This window comes from Hydra vulgaris, chromosome 11 (genome assembly GCF_038396675.1).
Source record: "Hydra vulgaris chromosome 11, alternate assembly HydraT2T_AEP".
NCBI classification, from domain to species: Eukaryota; Metazoa; Cnidaria; class Hydrozoa; order Anthoathecata; family Hydridae; genus Hydra; species Hydra vulgaris.
In genome coordinates, this window is record NC_088930.1 from 26,661,557 (window position 1) to 26,682,527 (window position 20,971).

At 27.0% G+C, this 20,971-nt stretch overlaps 1 protein-coding gene across 1 annotated transcript in view; it reads right to left on the reverse strand.

Annotated features, from left to right (window-relative positions):
• LOC100210878 (uncharacterized) overlaps positions 1 to 20,971 on the reverse strand; it is a 108,271-nt gene that overhangs the window by 81,809 nt on the left and 5,491 nt on the right. The window contains exons 4-5 of the mRNA XM_065810615.1: positions 12,543 to 12,642; positions 12,123 to 12,427 (exon numbers count right to left, since the gene is read on the reverse strand). Coding sequence (XP_065666687.1) covers positions 12,123 to 12,427; positions 12,543 to 12,642 — 405 coding nt within the window. The remainder of the gene's footprint in view (positions 1 to 12,122; positions 12,428 to 12,542; positions 12,643 to 20,971) is intronic.

Genomic DNA, 20,971 nt, shown 5'->3' on the forward strand with positions numbered 1-20,971 from the left:
GATGGAAAATGTGGCTTTTCTATTTTACCTAAACTTTTGAGCATAACAAATTGACAAAATATTTGTTAAAAAGTGTTAAACTTGCTGCCTAAGTAATAAGTTTTCGCTGTATTAAAAATTTTGTTACATTATGAAGTAGCTTATTTGAAAATTATTTTGGGTACTAACAATCACTTAGTGCTTGCAAGGATAACCCATCTATTAATGACTTTAGCTTCAATAATAACAAAATAAAAAAACTAAAAAATTTTTTTAGTTGCTGGAAATGTAATGTGTTTAGCTACATGGGTAATATTAAGTGGTAGTAATATGGTATTAAGTCATACCAAATAAAAAACGATGTTATTAGATTTGTTCAAAACTAAATATCTTTTATATTTGTAAAATATATGTACAGGCCCGTAGCAACCGGGTGGGTAGCAGGAGCATTTGCCCAACCAATAATTTTTCAATTAATAATTTTGAAGAAATTGACTGAAAAAATTAAAAAAAAAAAAATTTTTTAAACTATTTCGGGGTAGTACTGCCCCCCCCCCCCCAATATAATTTTTGTTCCTACGGCCCTGATGCAAAATAGTAGTGTTGTCATTCTTATTTTAAGATTAAAAAGACAATTATATTATTTTTATTATTCAATCTTGTATTGTTATTTTATTATAAAGTTACTACATCATAAAACTATCAAATATGCATGAAGTGTTTATTTTACTGCTCTAGGAGCTAATTATATACCAATAATATTTTTAAAAAATATGAAGCTATGAAAATAACTGTTTTAGTAGGTTCAAGTCATCTCACTTTTTTTTTTTTTTTTTTTTTTTTTTTTTTTGGAATGTAAAATATTCAAACTTGTATATAAAGTGTTAGATGATCATGCATATTTAGCAGCAAGCAAATACGATAAACACTGCTCAAGATACAACTTAGACATGTTAGGACTATAACCAGTTGTAAAATTAGAGGTACTAAAAACATTCCCACTAGGTCAAATAGAATGTTTTGTTTAGTAATGTAGTGGGATACACGCTTAAACGTTATAATATCATTGATAAATGATATTATAACGTTTACCAGTCAGAGATACCAGTCAGATAAAAAAAGACAAGATTTGCTACTTCAAAACATGAAAGAAAAGTACAACTTTGTCTAAGTTTTAAAAAGAAATTGTCTTTCCAGAAAATATTTTGTAGAATTAGCAGTACAAAATTTCAGCATTTCCATCAAATGAATCAGTTACATTTTTACTAGGAACTAAGCTGTAATGACTTCTTCTAATGAAATACTTGAAATTTTTATACTTGGTTTTAAACTTTTAAATTCAGTTTATAGCAGAGCACCATTTATCTGAAGCAAGCTTTTCTGCAATCTAGATTAAATAATCTTAAAACCTAATAAGATGAAGAATAATCTTTGGTTTCTTTTATTCTTTACTAAATGTTTATCAGTAAACTTGTCCTTGTTTTTGGAATTGAGGTGACGAGACACCTTGTGATATACATCGTTTCTTGCAAAACAAACGCATAAATATTCCTTCTTCACTTTGGTTAGAATAAATTAAATTAGGTAGTCTAATGCTTGAACTAAAATTGAGGTCTGTCTCCAATAAATAGCAACTCAATAGCAGATAAAACAGCATCAAATTCATTCAAATTTTCAAAGTCTGCACCACAAAATGTTATTATAATTTTCAGACTAGTTATATACTACGTTTTCAGACTAGTTATATACTACATAGTCATAATAACACATAGTCTGGCCGGTTGGGCCGTTTTCGCAAGATTCTTTTGTTTTTTAACAATAAAAATTAAAAATTTGAATTAATGTTGAAAATAGTTTATTTATCGTGCCCAGACTACCAATAAGTGCACAAAAATCTAAAGAGTGGCAAACTTTGGAGAGGAACAGTCCATTGATTCTCTTATATTATCTAGAATAAGACGTTTTTTTTGAAAAAAGTACGTTTCTTAAATATGTCGATGCTTTTCTTACAGAATTTGAGAATGGAAGCGTTTCAAACAACTTTAACTGCCAGCAGTGTGTGAAAAAATGCAAATTAGAGAAAGGACTCAAACGCCACATAACAACACATCACTCTAAGATTGACTCTTCAACACTACAAACAAATGCAACAACTGATATTAAGCGTGCATGTACTGCAGACAAATTCATAACTTTCATTAAAAAAAGCATTAAATTTGTGCAAAACAATCTTTGCTACCCTCCATATTTTAGAGATAAGCTTTCAAGGTACAGCTTCTCTGAAGATAATGCAAAGCATTCATTTGATCTAATAAAGGAAGTTATTGAAAATTTTAATGGTGATGCGGAAGTTTTTTATCCTCAATTTTACAAAGTTGCTGGTCAGAAAGGTTTTATAAAAAATCTCACAGATAAAACCTCAACTCTTGTAGGATATGACCTTGCAAATCATTTTTTGGCTCATTTGACTAAGTCTAAAAATCCCACCTCAGTTTTAGTTATTGATGATGAAATTAAGTTTACAGATAAAGAAAATAATTTAATTGAATATTTGGGTGGGTATGTATTTAGTACTTTTTATCGGAGGATACGTTATTCAAAAAGTTGGCAAATCAAATTTTGTCAAGAAAGACTCTCAATTCTGTTGGCTGGAAAAATTGTAGAAAATTATTCTAATTATTTTGATGAGTATAATCATGATACTAATAAAAAATTTACTAGTTTAAAAAATCGAGGTGGTCTTTGGTCTATATCTTCTGATGCTTTGTCACTATTTAAAATAGCAGAAATAGCATTCAGAAAATCAACAAAAATTTTAAGTAAAAATATTAACTGCAGCAAGATAACTGCAGAGTTACTTCAAGATGTTGGGGCTTTATCTCACTTTTCAAAAATTTGCAATGTTTCTTCTACCAAAGTATCTAAAGAAATATCTCTCGATCTTCTAGACCATCTTTTAACTCTTTATATTCATGTTCGCTCATTTTCCTATTCAAAGGACCTTGTAAACTTGCATAAAATCAAGTCTAAAAGCAAAAGAACAAATTCATTAAGAAAAGAAATCAAGAAAGGAACTTAGAACTCCACTGAATAGTTTAGATAAAAAATAGACATTAAAAAAGGTTATTTTCATAGCCACTAATGTCATTAAAAACATATTCTTGCATAGGAACTATATTGCAGCATGATGGAGAGACGCAATTATTAATAAAGTGAAAACCAAATGAAATTAAGTAAGTTTTTATTTTAAGTATATAATATGTGTATAATAATATTATATAATTAAAACTAGTTTAATAGTTATTTATTTTTACTATTTTGTTAAAATTATTTTAATAGAATAATTTTGAAATAAATAATCTGAAGAATTTTATTTTAACCTCTTCTTTCTTTGTAACACAACTTCAACTTAAGAGTCACTTTACAGCCTTCTAGAGAATTTTAAAGGTTAACAATGTACCTTAATCTTTTCATCTCACTGTTTTCAAGAAGGGTTCCCAAATCTTAAATACTAAAAAATAGTATTCAAGACTTGGGAACCCTTCTTGCAAATATTGAGGACAAATGTATATATGTGGTCCCACAAAGTGTGATTATAAGTATTCCACATATGTTTTCCTTTACCTGATGCAGAATGAAAAAGGCAATTTCGAGCAGTCTTTATCAAATGTGGAGGATCAGCTATAAAATATATATAACGATCATCATCAGCAAATTTATTTTTGATGCTATAGATAAATTTAACGTTTGTGTTAATATCTTGTTCTTCTGACATATGAAAATGCATGCTAAAAAATTTGCGATTGCATGAGGCACCATTACTTGTTGTAGCAATTACTTTAAGATTGCATGAAAGCTTTAAAATACTGACAGCCTTCCAAAAGAAAAGGGAACATTTGAATAGCTTGGATGTTTGTAGTAGCAAAGTTTGAAAAACTATATTTAAAAGGGTTTACAATACCTCTCACAAGAAAAACAAGGATATGTGCTGCTATTTCATCAACTTTGTTAAAAGATGCATAGTTAATATTTGTGTCACCAAGATCAACAAATCCAATAAGATTACCAGAATATTTATCCCAAACCAAATTTTCCTGAATTTTCATTTCGTCAAAAATTCTTGCTCAGAAAAATCCTTTACCTTTAAACTTAATTCATTGACAATTTCATGGTTAAATCCTCTTTGTGGTCGGATATAGCTTTTGTAGTCTCTTAAACGCCTTTGACTTGGTAAAATTACAAATCCAAAATCTGTTTTTTCATTAAAACGAATTTCCTCATAAGCTGCAGGAGACTTTGCAACAAGACCTAAACAATAGCGAATAATGATTGGGTGATAACGAATTCCATGTTTTGAAGTATTTAAGTATTTTTGCTGCTCATCCCAAAATAGCTTCATAAATGTAGTGAAAGTCCTATAAGTTTTTGATATGATTGAAACCAAGTCTTTGAGTAGGTCATCACTGGCAAGATGAGAGGATTTACTTAATTCCTTTTGCATTTCTTTTATGTTCTCTTTTAGCAACTTATTTATTAAATAATAATTTTGTTGGGTTAGTTTTACACGTTCTGGTGCAGTTTTAGAAATTATAGTTCTAAGTTTAGCTAGAATAAGTAATTTATCACTATTTTTTTGAAAAGATATTTTTTCTTGAGACTAAAGACATTGGCATTCCTTACAAATTTCATCCTTAGTAATAATAACTTCGCATAAAAGAGATCGGATATGTTCTGTTTGATTTAAAGTTAAAAAATAACTATTAAATAACTCAAACTTTTTAGGTATAACATGAATAAGATATCCATAAGAACTAACTGATTTATTTGTAATACCAGGGCATGCCATATATGATAACAAAATTGAAATAAGGTTAGAAATAGTTGTATTAAACATTGATCTTTTTAAATGCAAGTATATTTCATGATTATTTAGTAGAAGCCATAAAAATATACGAATAGTAAATGAGATGCTATCATGAAGTAAAAAGTAAATGAAATGCTATCAAGAAGAGCATTGCAATGAAAAGCTTTTAATTGGAAGATTTAATGTAGGTAGTGAACCAGGCTTGAGAGTAGTTTTAATTGGGTTGACAATTAACATGTTAGCCTCGTAATGCTTTTCTCAAATAAACAATATCTTTTTTTTATTTGGGTCTTTAGGCTTTCGTCAATTACTCTATCTTTAGTTATAATGTGTATAAGTTTTTCTCTCCATTCTTTGTTGAAATCATCATCGGTAGATGGTATCTTAAAAAGTGAAACACCTTTATTTCTTCGAGAAGTACCACAACAGAAAATGGAACAATTAGCACCAGGCATTTGCAAATACCAAGGATAAATCAACAACCTCTTTGTAAATATTATTCTTAAACAAGTCTTTGTTTACAAACAGTGTGCACTAGCTAATAGACTAAAAAAACGCTTACAATAAGATAAACAAAAGCGCTCTTCAACTGGCCAGACCGTATTTTATGATTATGCATGCATTAGTCATAAATCATTATCATAAATCATAGTATGCATACTATGACTATGGTCAAAAGCAACTATATTAGCGGATTATAAACATATTAATTTAGGGCGCATTCTGTAAAATATCAAGCGCAGATTACCAAAAGTTGTTGATAGCTTACATACCTTACCAAGATAGCTTACATACCTTGCCAAGTTCGGATCCGCCGTGTACAGGTCCGCTAAAATATGTTTTTCAAATCTTTAACATAAATCTTATGCACATTGAAATTAAAATTTTCTTCAGATAAGCATATTTGTTCAGATTGTTCATTTAAAATTTTAAAATACTTATCTAAAGAAAAATGCTTTTATGAAGAAAATTTGTTTTAAATTTCGGAAGTTAAACAACTTTAGATATTATGAATTGTAGATTATAAATATAAATGGATTAGATTTTTTACGTCATCAGTTCACTTGTTACTTAATACAAATTACTTTACTTATGAAGTATAGCAAAATAGTAAACTACCGAAAGTGAAATTTCAACCAAAACCAAAAGCACCAAAATTTGATTTTTTACGGATTGGTTACGAAGATTGCTAGCTAAATATACTAGCAACTAGCTAGAGACAACTCATAACAATAAAGATAGAGCTTTGGTCATTCGGACTAAATTGCTGTCTTTATCGTTACAAGTTGAAAGCCAGCAGTTTCGCCACCACAATTTGCATTATATCATTATATTACTTGTTCATAATTATACTAGATTTCTTTTCATACCACCCAAACTATTTTAGTTTTTTAATTGTGGCTATATCTTTTTTTTATTATTTTAGTCGATTCATCTAATGTAGATAGCTACATAGTATTGTAGATAGCTACGATATGTGGGTTTTGATACTTGTCGTTATCTTATACTTAGCAACAATAAAATAATAATAAAATCTCTAAAAGTTAGCAGTGTGTACAAACACAGATTTTTAGCTAGCGGTATTAACTAGCTATAATTTTATGGTTATGTTTTAGAAAGCTAAATATGTAGGCATTTAGCTACATTTATTCTTATGCTGTAGTTAGCTACATACCTACGTTCTAAAGCTATCGTTGCTGACGATATATCGTATTAATATCAATAGTTATAATGTTGTGATATCTAGATAGCGACGTGTCTTAAAAAAAATTCAATGCTATAAGTTTGGTTATAATCAATTATATATTAAATCCATTAGTAAAAATTGAACCTTTTAACGGCAAAAGTGACGAAATGAAACAATAATGTGAGGAAAAAATTTCTATAAAGCTAGCTATTTGCTTACTAGTTGCTAGCTCATTTCCTACCGGATTATTTAAAACGTCAATTACAAATTTGGAAGTTGGATTCTATAGTTAATAATCGTGCAATGATACTTTGTATCATTGAAAAATTGTTTTTAACAGTCCCAGCCGACACATGATCCTAAAAAGACGTCTTGTGAACGTTCAAAAGACGTCTTTTTAGACCCATACGCTGGGGTAGTTTTCAACACAGAGGTGGTTTAATTTTATTTTAAATACAAACTGCCTAGTTTCAAAGTAACTTGTTTTTTGCGACTTGAAAATCTGTTTGGCATCTAGAGATGTTTTGTTTAAATCTGGAATCAAGAATGTTGCTATTGCAAAACGACCAGAAAAACGTCCTGGTTGATTTCCATTTTTTAATTTTTTTTTTTTTTTTTGCAACTTAAACACGGAGGTAATCGGACGTACTTTGTTTGTGTTTAAACATTTTATAAATTTACAAAATAATTATATTTTTATCTATTTATAAACACGAAGAATATGTATTTATAACAATGACGAGAGAAATAATGTACATACAAAATGAAACAATTATCGCTTAATATCAATAACAAATATCAAAATTGAAACGCTTTAAAAAGGTCTTTATAAAATAAAAATGGAAATTTGTGAAATTAAAGGAAGGAGAATTTTATTGGAAAGACAAAGTATAGAATGTTGATAATAAAATTACAAAAGTTTTGCGAGGAAATAACTATTGTAAAAAAAATAAAAGGAAAAATAATTTCTGATAAAACTAAACTCAAATAAAAAAGCGTAGATGTTGAGGATAGAAATAGACGTAGTAACTTACGTATTGATGGACTTATTGAAAGTAGAAATGAAAAAGATTGGGAAGACACTAAAAAAAGAGTCAAAAAACTTTTTGTTGAAAAACTTGGAATTTCAAATGATATTAGGATTGAACGTGCTCATCGAGTTGGTAATGGTGGTTCTGAACGAGAGCGTACAATTGAGCTTAAGTTGCATGACTTTGAAGATATATATATATATATATATATATATATATATATATATATATATATATATATATATATATATATATATATATATATATATATATATATATATATATATATATATATATATATATATATATATATATATTAATGAGGATTTTAGTGAAACAACTAGGAGAATTTGTAAAGAACTCTTTGCACAAGCAAAAGCTTATAGACAAAATAGCTGTTATGCAAAACTTCTATATAATAAATTGATAGTACACGAATTTAGGCAAAAAAATATAGATGTTGTTGAAATTTTGCCGACTATTTAAAATAAGTAATATTATTATATGAGTTTTTAAATAAGCTCTTGTTTTATCTTTTATTTTTTAATTTCAGAATGGTCGAAAAATTTTTTGCAAACGAAGATTTTAAAATTTAAAATTTTGATCCTTTGAAGGAATTTCTTAACTATCCTAAAGATAATTTAAATAATAAATTGCCAGTAAACAATAAACCTACACGGGTGAATAAAACCTCAAAAACTGCAATTGGTAATATACCTATAAACAATTACTTAGAAACGTCATTTCAGTCAGGCATTTTTAAAACAGATAAAAGTGATTATTTCCCGATCTACATTACTATTAAAAAATTTTTTAATGATACTCAGCCAAAGTTTACAAGTTTAAAAAACATAACGTAACCATTTCTAATACAACTATCAAATAAACTAAAAATAGTAAATTGGAATGATGTCTATAATTGTCAGAATACAAAAAAGCTTTTAGTATTTTTTAACTTAATTTTTAACGATATTCGACAAAGCTTGTCCATATGAAAAAATAAAAATTAAACTAAAGTACTTAATAATCCTTGGATGAATAAAACACTTTTAAAGTGATTTTAAAAGAAAAATTAACAAAAACTATACAAAAAATTCCTAAAAGATAAAAGTACAGAAAATGGGAAAATATACAAAAGTTCTAAGTATTTTTATGAACATCTTAAAAAAACAAAAAAAATGTATTATAGTAAACAAATTAGCAATTCTAAGTTTGATGTAAAAAAACATGGTCATTAATTAATGACATAATAAAAAGTTCAGCATTACCTCAAAGAATTAATATTAATAAATCAGATATATTTTGTCCTAATAAAATATCAAACAAGTTTAATAAACACTTTACAAATGTTGGGATTAGTCTCGCAAATAAAATTATACCAACATCTACGCCATTTAAAACATTTAAAAATCAATAGATGCAACAATGTATAATAGTGATTTACTTTTCTTGAATTTGACGCAGTGTATTTTTCTTTAATAAAAAAAAAATCTTCAGAGTTTGATATTCCCAGTATTATCATTACATCTAACAAAAAAATTATTACAAAACCTTTGCTCTACATAGTGAACCAATATTTAAATCAAGAAATATTTCCTGATATACTTACATTTTCAAGAGTATACCCAATTGAGTTAGAAAAAGTAAATGATTGGTTCAGGTCAAATAAACTTTCTCTTAACGTTGAAAAAGCCCATTATACCTTGTTTCATAAAAAAACAAGAAGAAAACCTTTCTCTAAAACTGCCAAAACTTATTATAAATAATCAACAAACTAAAAACCAAGACACTAAAAAGTTTTTAGGAGTTATTGACGATGATCATTTATCATGGCTCCCACATATAAAATATATAGAATCAAAAATTAATAAAACCATGAGTAATATGCATCGAATTTGACATAAATTCGCAAAGTCTAAAGCTTATAAGCTTTAGACTTTGCTTATAAGTCTAAAAAAGTCTTTTGCTTTATAAGTCTAAAGCTTATATACTTCTGCTTAATTTATTGCTAGATTACTTATGCAAATATTACGTGGGCAAGCTGTCAACTAACAAAATTTAAAAAAATTCTTTATTAACAAAAATATGCTTTTAGAATTACATACAACAAAAATTGGGGGACCACCTAAACCTTTAATGATGGATATGAAAATGATGAATATATCAGATAAATATTTACCAACACCTAAACTTTATGTTTAAATATACCAATAATCTAACTCCTTAAATCTTTATAAGTAATAAATCTTTATAATTTAATAAATTTACGTTTTAAATCTTACGGAATATTAATAATTTTTATTTTTGTTTATAAAAAATTTTTAAACGTTATATCTTCTTATTTGACTGTTTGTATTTTTAAGTATTATATGTAACCTTCATATATTATATTTTTGTTGAATATGATTTTATTTATTTAATTGGAAATTTGTATTTTAAATATCTTCTTTTATTACTTTTTGTGACTATTAGTATTTATAAATATTATATCTTCTTTTTAACTATTTGTATCCAAATATATGTAAATATATTTATTATATATATATATATATATATATATATATATATATATATATATATATATATATATACTCTATTAAATTTTTTTCTTTTTTTGACAATTGGCGACTATTTGTACTTTTAAATACTATATATTCTTTATTCACTATATGTATTTTTAAATGTTTTTTTTTTTTTTTTTTTTTTTGTCTAATTTAGGATATTTTTACTTTTAATTAATATATCTTCTTTTTTTCTCTATTTTTATTTTTAAATATTATATCTTCTTTTTTACAATTTTTTTGCTAAATTTTCTACTTGATTTATTTACCAGATTTTACTATTATTGTTATAATCTGTAGGGGCTCTATGAAAATATTAGGTTAGTATTTTGCCATCCATATCTTCTTTGAGCCCTTGTCTGTTTATTCTTTATATATTTGTATTATAGTTGCATCATTTTCTCTTAAGGAGACAGTGATCTTATTTTATGTTACTTAAGCAACATTTTCAATTCTGTAAAAAAGTTTTAAACTTTGGCGCTTTTATAATTTCAAGGTCACTCGCTTTATAGACTTATTTAAGCATGCTACAGTAGTTATTATAGCATGCTGCAGTAGTTATCACAGCATGCTGCAGTATTTTTCGCTTCTAATTTCAAAGTTTGCACTGTGACGTTAGTGGTAGTTTACTAAATATGAATTCACTGAAGGAAGGAATTGAGAATAATAACTTGAATTAGTTATGTTGTGTAGTTTTAATCAAAATTTAGACCATTGTTTTGATTAAAAATTAGTTTAAAAGAGTAAACCACTAAAATAATCGTCAAAAAAAGATTTTCTAAATTTACCTAAAAATTTTTTGTAATAAATGCTTTAGTTTATTATGGTAGTAGTTTGAAGCAAAATTTTTGGTTGCAACCAAAACGAACCAATGCAAATCAAGGAATAAATGCATTTTTTTAAGTGAGTATACGTAAACAAATGATAAATAAACTTAAAACATTTCAAAGTGTCAGCAACAAAAAGTTGTTTTTATTACTTTAAAACATTTTTGTTCATCGATTTTCATTGACTTCATTTATTTGGTTTTAAATTCTAGCCTACTCTACTTTATTATATAAATAACACATAAAACTACAAACAGAGTTTAAATAAAATATATTTGCTTTAAGGTCTTTATGTTAGAAATTTTTTGCAAACTTTTAAAAACTTCTTGGGATGTCCCGGAAAATCTTTATAAATATTCTTCAATTCTATTATTATACTTACAAATTTAAAAGTATGAATAAAATTTTGAATAATAAACAAATAGATTAAATTAGTCATACTAACTCAGGTTAGTATGTTTTTTTAGTATGTTAGTATGTTCGGGTTAGTATTTTTTTTGAATTGAATTAAAACATTAAATTTCAAAACACTCATCAAACCTCTCATACACACTCAAAAAACCTCTATACATAGCTAGTTGTGTAAGTCTTAAAATTTAATTATTTTTTCTCGAAATGAAAAGTTATGACATCGCTGGTTTTCCCTCTCGCACCCTTCATATAAATAAATAATATTTAAATCAAGATAATTTAATTATTAATTTAAATTTTACAAACAAACTTGATAAAATTTTGCTATACAATTATTAAAAAAAAAAAATTAAACTTTACTAGTTTTTAAAGAAATCAAAAACTTGTACAAAATTTAGAGCTGCATTTATTTGTTGTTAAAGAAATCATAAACTTGTACAAAATTTAGATCTAGCTGCATTTATTTGATACTTTAATATTATTCAAATTATCCTCTATGCCCGAATTTATTATTTAGTTTAATCTTTAAAATTTATTTAATAAACCATATTTAAATGATAATAAGAGGTGAATTGTCATTAATTATATTTGTGAATTTATTTTTCGGTTATAGCAGAAGACCTAGATAGTGGTTTTCTGCAAGTTCCGCATTCTTTTTTTTTATAAAATAAAGATCTTTAAAATAAAATAAAAAGTTAAATAAAAGTTTTTAATGAATTATATAAAAATGTAATTTTTTTAATAAAACTTTATAAATGTAACCTTTATTAATGTTAAAAACGATTGCCAATTTTGTATTTTCTCCTTTCTTTTTGTCAATGATCACAATGACGCTGACTTGCGTTAACGAGAGGTTGTTATCATTCACTTCTGCGTTAACTAAAAGTTGCATATGTCCATCAGCAGCAACTTCACCAATAATTGTTGGATTTAGAAGAGTCAACAATTTTAGTTCATTTTTTTTTATTTCTTTAAGTTCTTGGATGTTTTCTAAACTTGTTTTAAAAGTTGAGACCAACTCTTCGATTGTCATAGTTCCTAGTTCTGCAATTTTTACATCATAAAAACTGAAAAATATTTAAAATTAAATAGTAAACTATCTATAGAAAAAAATATTAGAAGGAATAAATAGCAAACTACTAATAAGAAACTTAGTGCTTTATAACATAATAGGTTTAATACCATTTTAGAATCGTTTTTGTTAAAGAAATCTCAAATGGTTGACCATTCAGTTCAATTTTTCCGCTCATATCAATTACAATGTTGCAAAAATCTTTTTCACCTAAATAGAAATTTACTATAATTAACTAGCTACAGTTAATTGCTGTTAGTTAATCATAATCACTAGAAAGTCCAGACCCCTAATACGAGTCATGAAAAGTCTCATGCGCACCTCCCAATTATTTTTTATTTTTATTTCAATAAGTTAGAGAAAATAGTAGAAAGTAATGATCTCTGCCTCAATAGTAATCTTTATTTACCATATCCTCTTGCATTGCTTGCATGTTATATGCTCATAGCATAAATATGCTATGCCAAAATATTCAATTAAGTCAACTTTTAATATATCCACTTTGTTATATAATAAAGTAAATATATATTAAAAGTTGGCTTAATTGAGTATTTTGGCTGTTATAATATTGAAGCTTTAGTTTCATTGTCTATTTATTGCATCTATAACTTTAGGCTTTGAAACTCTTTTCTTTTACTGAAGCCGTCTTTATTTTATATGGCAGCAAAATTTAATAGCATAAAAAAAATACTGTTAGTGATGTCCGGATTACATTTTGAAAATACGAAAAATATTTAGCGTAAAACATCCGTATTATATTTTGCCTTGCATTCGTTTTAATTTTGCGTTGAGCTAATTAGTTTATTAAAAACAGATATATCTCAAATAGTATATACTTAAACCTGTGTTTACGGAAAACTTTTTAAAGAACCTATAAAAACAGTAAATCTTAAATTTATACACCTTTCAAACTAATTTATTTAAAATATATAAATTAGATAAAGTTAAATATGTAACAAAAATAAAATATATTTATTTTTGTAACAAATTTCAGATAAAAAAAAAATTACAACTAAAACACAACATTTCTTCATCTTAGTAAACAATTAATTTTGAAGTATCCCAATTTCTACTATGAAGGTACTTTTCAAAATCAATTAAAACTGTTGGCATCTGCAGAACGAGGGAACCAGATTATTTTAAACATGAGCACACCTTATTGTAAAGAAAACCTTTTTATAATTGCTTAAAATGTTTATAAAATTTTTACGGATAGGAACGATGATTAAACATGTATCAAAATAATAATATGATGGCATTGAAAACAATTACTTTATTATAATATCATTTTTGCAATGGGGTCAGTCTTTAATATGAAATCAACTATAAAATCTTATTCAAAGAGCAAAATTATTGACAACACTAAAGATTTAGTTATTTAAAGAAATTTTATTATGGTAATACCAAATGTTGTCTTGCCTTTTATGGTTAATAGAAATTTAGTAGAGTAATTAAAATAACCATTCTTAACAATAGACACCAAGAGAAAGGTAAACCAAGCTGTCTATCAACACAAAATATTACAACATAAACATCACTACAATTACGCAAAGAAATAGCACTTAGCATAAGATTCTAGTAAGTTCACATTACATTACTTTAAATATTACCAGAAATATGTTTTTTTTTTTAAATTATGAGAGGCTGGACAACAGAACGTAGATACATAACAGTAAAACCTCCTGGGACTAAATGTTGTTACATCTCTACTCAATACACTGCTTGGCTGGTAAGGTTGGCAATCTTGAATTTTAGTTGTAAAAAATAGTCGGCCTGCATAAAAGTCAAGCTCTACACACATGGTAAATCACTTACATAGATAGTTTAAAAGTCTCTCTCTACACGCACTGCAAGTCACAACACTTGCTAGTTTCATGGCTGCGCTCTAGCTCTACACTATTGGTTATAGATTATAAAATCATTCTTTTTTTAAATCAGTTACAACAGCAAAAGTTAACAAAAATTTGGTTTTTTTACCATCTGCAATTGATCTCAATTTTGCTCTGACGCCTTTCATATGCGACTGTAAAAAGTTTAAATCAATTTCTTGTAGTTTTAGTTTAATGCCATCAATCAAAACTTGCTCTGTTGAAGCTTGCCAATCTCTCTCGTAAACCTTCTGTGCCGAATGTACCCCAAAAATTTTCAATTGATCGTGCTTGAGGCACATTTGGGGGATTGGATTCTTTATCAACGTAATAGACATATTGGTCCATCCAATTTAGAGAATCTTTAGAATAATGAGAACTTACTAAATCTGGCCAAAATAAATAGTTAAAGTCTCCATGATACTTGTGAATAAATGGAAGAAGTCATTTTTCTAAACATTCATTAATATAGGTTGATGAATTGATCGCTACAGCCTTGGAAGTGCAAAACAATGGCTCGGAGATACCACGGTCAGATATGGCTATCCACATTAATAATTTTTTTTGGAAATTTATCTTTTCCTATAAAACGAACACTTTCTGGGCATGTCTTTTTGTTGTTTGTGTAGTATCCAGAATTTCCAGACATGTTGTCCCCTGCAAAACAAAAGTATTTTTCGTCATCGATGACTAAAGCGATTTTGTGTTATAGAGTTGGTTAACTAGTTTCCTGCTTCTTTTCTTTGCCTTTATTTGTTGTTCTATAGTGTATTTTGGAGTCTTTTCACGTTTTTCATATTTAATACTCATTTATTTTAACTGACGACCAATTGTCGATTGATTTACACTGAATTTAATACCTATTTTTCTCTGACTGACCCCTTTTCGACTTTTGACAGTTCTCGTTAATTCGGCTTTCTTTTCTCTAGTCCAGGATGTCGGACAACCAGAGTACTTTCTATCAGAAAACGATTGAACAGTTTCAAGTCTTCTTAGGTTATCATATATTGTACTTCGAGCAAATCCTTCCTTTTCAAAATGATTTATGATTTATTTTTTTTTCATATTAGGTTTATTTACAAAAAACATTTTTAGTCGCTTTCGAAAAGATTCTCGTTCAGCTGCATTTAACCTCATTTTACCACAAAAACTGATTATTATGCTCAAATAATGAAATTAGGAATTGTCCGATAACTTCCGCATCACCCGTTAAATGGTATAACAATAATCATTAATAAATTAGGTATATATGAAAATAAAAAAGAGTTTGTATATCATTTATTAAATTATTCAAAAAATATGTCATTTCGTAAACCCAACTTTTGGAACGTTATGTTCAATATTTGAAACAATATTATAATATTGTTTCAAAAATTAAACATAAAATAAGTACAGTACTTCTAAAAATCATGCAATTTATGAGTTTCTTACTAATTGGATTAAATAATGTAATAAAATAATGTTCAAATAAATAAAAAGTATAAATGATGAATAAAAAGTACAATTAATAACTAAAGCCAACAAAAATATAACTTGTGCTCGCGAACTATGAGTTTTAAAAATGAAAAATCCAAAGACAATAATTTAAGAATATTAAAAAATAAATAGCATTATTTGTGCAACATTTTTCGCCCTTGAATAGGATGTTTATTAATATTGGAAAACAATCTTTTAAATGCTCTTAAACACGCATTATATTGTTGACGATGAGAATAACACGGTTTTTATATACACTAACTTGATCAAACGTTTGACCTTTTTTTTGAGTTTTATTGATTCTCTTTGTATATGCCAATCGAACATGAAACTGACAACTTTTCAGAACAAAAATAAAATTCTAATTAATAAGTTCTATAAATTCTAAATAAAGCCAACTAAACTCGATAAACAAATACTCGTTTATCACCAGAAATAACTGTTAAAACCACAGCATCAATAAAATTATTTTGAAGACACCAAACTTTCATTCGAGTACCATTGCATGGCCAGGTTTTAATAAACTTTTAAATAACATAATTACACAACCAATTCTAAATTTTAAACAATGAAAAGGCATACATGTAGAAATTAGTTGTTCAAAAAATGAATTGGTAAGTTATTTTTTTCATTGAGGTCTTAGATCTTGATTTAATCAGCACTTAAAAAAGCATTGACCTCCCGGTAAACGTTTGAGCACTTGTTTATTAACACTGAATCAATATCAGTGAGTGTTAAAATAACTCGTTTGGCGTGATCATCTTACTCATCATCTGCAAACATCTCATAAAAAATTTTCTCAAAAATTAAGCCGTTTTCTCTAACAATGCTCTGATGTGATGTTTCAATACACTCTTTAAAAGAATATTCCTTTTTGACAGGTATTGTTCTACTACCGTGTTTTGATATCCATTGGGAAAATTCTCCTTACCCATCATGTACTTTTATTTTTCAGTTAAAGCAAACTTCTGTAACTATTTCCTATTTAATAAACATATTATAAATGCTTCTACAACATCAGCCCTCTTTTTGCAACAGGCAGTATTTTGCAACAGGCAGTATTTGCCAAAAGTTGCTGGCAAAAAAAATAATTTACCTACCAAATGGAATGTTGTTGTTGCCAACATATAATGGAAAGTTGTTGTAAACAAGTTAGATATTGCGTTTAAAACATGTTTGGGTATAATGAAATTCCAGTTCATGTGACTGTATCAGATTTTATTTATGTTTTATTTAGATTCATATAGCCCTTGGCCCGCAATATAGCTACTACATAGGCATGTAGCCCTTTATATAAGATATAATGTTCAATACTTGAATAAATTTAATTAAAATATATTAAGCTAACTTTAGTGATATAAAATCAAATGTCGGAAAAGAAAAAAACAATTTAAACAATTAAAATAATAATTTTAAATTAAATATATTACCTGAATTTTGCGATATCAAATCAAATACAGAGTGCGGAGAAAGTTCCCGTACAAAAGTATAATTTAAAAAAATTATCTGTACGGTGTTTTCGTTCAATATATAGTGCGTTTTTAGTATTCTCTTGTATTCCTTCTTATTCTTTTAGTATTATTTAGTATTTTTTTTTTTTTAAATAAATGTAATTTGTTTCTCGTCTTGTACAGGAACTTTTGCTGTTTATATTTTTGTACGGGAACATTTTCCGCACCCGGTATATAACCAATTACGCACTATAAGATTCTTTTTTAGCCAATTAAATTACTAGTTAAAGAAACGCGTTCAAAATAAGCCTAGAAACTTCATAAAAACGATGTTAAACGTTAAACATTTTATTGGACTAATAATATTTAAATTTAGCAGCAGCCAAAATCATTGAACTGATTCCCCATTTGTCCGTGGTTTAATGTCACTCTGGCCATAAAAATAATTTAAAGCTAAGTGTATTAAAGTATAAATATGTGTATTGATTTTGTTATTACACGTACTTTCAAGAAAACTCCACCTCTATGTAGGAACTATGTAAGAAACCTTTCAAAAAAACACCACCTCTATGAAAGAAAAAAAAAAAACTAGAAAACTTTGAGACCATTCCATAACAAGCTAAAAAACAATGTGTCAAATTAAATCAAACCCCAACATCCTTATATTTTCTGACAAAACTAACAACATTTACCAACTGACCCCCGAAAATCATACCAAACTACTTAAAGAAAACATTACAAAAACATACAAAAAGATCCCAAAAAAACTTGAAAAATTTATAAACCTTAAAGCAAAAAGCATAGTAACTAAGTTTAACATAATCAAACATATCAACATGACCGCCAAGTTAGTTCTTAGGTTAAAGATAACAAAAGCATTTTTCCAAAATCAAAAACCGTGTCGCTTATTAAATCTTGAAAGAAGTGAACTTGGCATTTTTAGCAAAACATGTTTAGACAAAATTAACAATAAAATTAAAATTAAACCAATGGAAAAACACAGATAAAGTAGCAATCAAATGGTTTATAAACATGAACGAAAAATAACGCAGTGTATTTTTCTTATGTAACTTGACATTAATGAAATTTTCCTAACCATCACAAAGGTTAAACTAAACAATGCTAAATGCGAGGTATTAGCATAATCAATCACTGAAGAAAATCTTTAATATTCTTTAACCATGAAATCTAACAACTTTGACGTCACCATGAGATGCTTTTATAATGTTGAAGTGTGTGAACTGGTAGATTTAAACATTTTAACAGACAGATTATCTTTATATATATATATATATATATATATATATATATATATATATATATATATATATATATATATATATATATATATATATATATATATATATATATATATATATATATATATATATATATATATATATATGTATGTATGTATGTATGTTGTATGTATGTATGTATGTATGTATGTATGTATGTATGTATGTATGTATGTATGTATGTATGTATGTATGTATGTATGTATGTATGTATGTATGTACGTATGTATGTACGTATGTAAGTACGTATGTATGTACGTATGTATGTACGTATGTATGTACGTATGTATGTACGTATGTATGTATGTATGTATGTATGTATGTATGTATGTATGTATGTATGTATGTATGTATGTATGTATGTATGTATGTATGTATGTATGTATGTATGTATGTATGTATGTATGTATGTATGTATGTATTTATATTAGGGCTTGATAAACTAACGCATTAATACGCATTAATTAATTAACAATGGACCGTTCCCTCTATAGAAAAAAACCGCGGTGCATTTTGGTCTTTGTATTCACCGAAAATAAACAAATTATCAAAACATATTACGATGTCAGCAATAAAAAAAGTTGATAGCTATGAAACTAGTTTGGAAAATGATTCAAATACTATTGATATTGATCCATGTTTTTTTAAAAACATTTCAATCGCTACTCAACCAGTATTTCGAGAAATATCTAGTCAGTTTAACCAAATAGATGCTGAAGAAGTTGTACAAGAACAAATAAGCTCTTGGTCAAGATGTCTTTCCTTACTACCTAATATAAGCCAAGAAAAAATACACAAATATTTAATTATAGACGATAGTTCGACTGACTTCGGAGCTAGAGGTGCTTCAAAGCATAAAATCTCTGGGTATCAACTATTTAAGGAGAACTTCGTTAAAAATTTAGTTGTAAAACCTAATGTCAAGATTGAAATAAATTCTTTTCTTGTTAGAGCTAACGTTTCAGCTTCAATGAAAAAAAATTATTACCTTATTTATGTACATTTTTGTCAATAAGAAGGAGATATTTTGTATGCTAAATGTAATTGTAAAGCTGGTATGGGAGGATGTTGCAAGCATGTTGCTGCAGTATTATTTCAGTTAAATGAATATAAGCAATTAATTTAAACTCTGTACCATTCGATAAAACATGCACAAAAGTATTACAACAATGGCATGTTCCTGCTGAAGGAAAAAATTCAGAACCAATTAAGCTTTCTAAAGTTTCCTTTGAAAAGAGTGATTTAGAAAAGGATTTAAACAACTCACGAAAGCGTCCTTTTGTATCAGGAAATAGAAACTTTTGTGCAACCCCAACTTTTGCACATAATCCAAGCGATGAAAAAATTAAAAAACTGTCTGATAGTTTATATAATCTTGGAGAAGGAATAGCATTTGCAAATCTTTTAAAAGGAAACAATTATCATTCCACGTTTTACTATGAAACATCAATATCTGAATATCAGCTAAATGTAAAAGAACTCTATTTAAATTCTGATGTCATGTTTAATCTTGTTGATAACATAATTAATGGATTTGAAGTAGAATTCAGTGATTCATTTGAATTTGATGAAACTCGATTGATGTTTATTTCAAAATATTTAGTTCTATCAAAAGAGAAAATAAAGACTTTGGAAAAAGCTACTTTATCACAATCTACAAGTTTATGGCTTGAAGAAAGAAAAAAACGCTTGACATCTTCAAACTTTGGTTTTGTTATTAATAGACAAAAAGTATATTTCCTGCCTCTATTTTGAATAGAATTTTGAAAAACAATAAAAAAAGCTCTTGCAACAAAGCTTGTAATTGGGGTACAATAAATGAAAACACTGCAATAAAAAAGTATGAAAATATAAAAAACGTACCAGTAACGAGATGTGGATTTATCATAAACCCAAAATGGCCTTGACTCGGTACAAGCCCTGATGGAATTGTATTTGTAAATGAAAAAATAAGGGCTGTTGAAATCAAATGTCCTTATTCAAAAAAAGATTTAACTATAGCTGAAGCTTGCCTAGATAAAACATTTTTTCTTTCTGTTGTTGATGGTAAAACAATGCTTAAACAAAATCATTTTTATCAATGTCAAGGTGTTATGGCATTATTAGAGGTCACAGAACTAGATTTTATAGTTTATACTGAAAAAGATGTTTTTATCGAGAGTATTAAATTTCTTAAAAAGCAATGGGAAAAAACTTCTTTACCAAAATTAACTAAATTTTACTTTAAGTTTATGCAAGAAAATATATTTGCAGTTTAGATTAACTGTTTTTCTATTTTTTACAAACATTTTATTTATCGGAAACAAGTTGTGGCAAAAAGTTTGCTAAATAACAACAAACTATCCAAGTTTTATTAATTTCTGGTGCCATAGACAATTTAAATGGTGTTTGTAAAATGTGATAATTTTTTATTCGCTGTATTGCTCTTTCTACATGAATACGAACA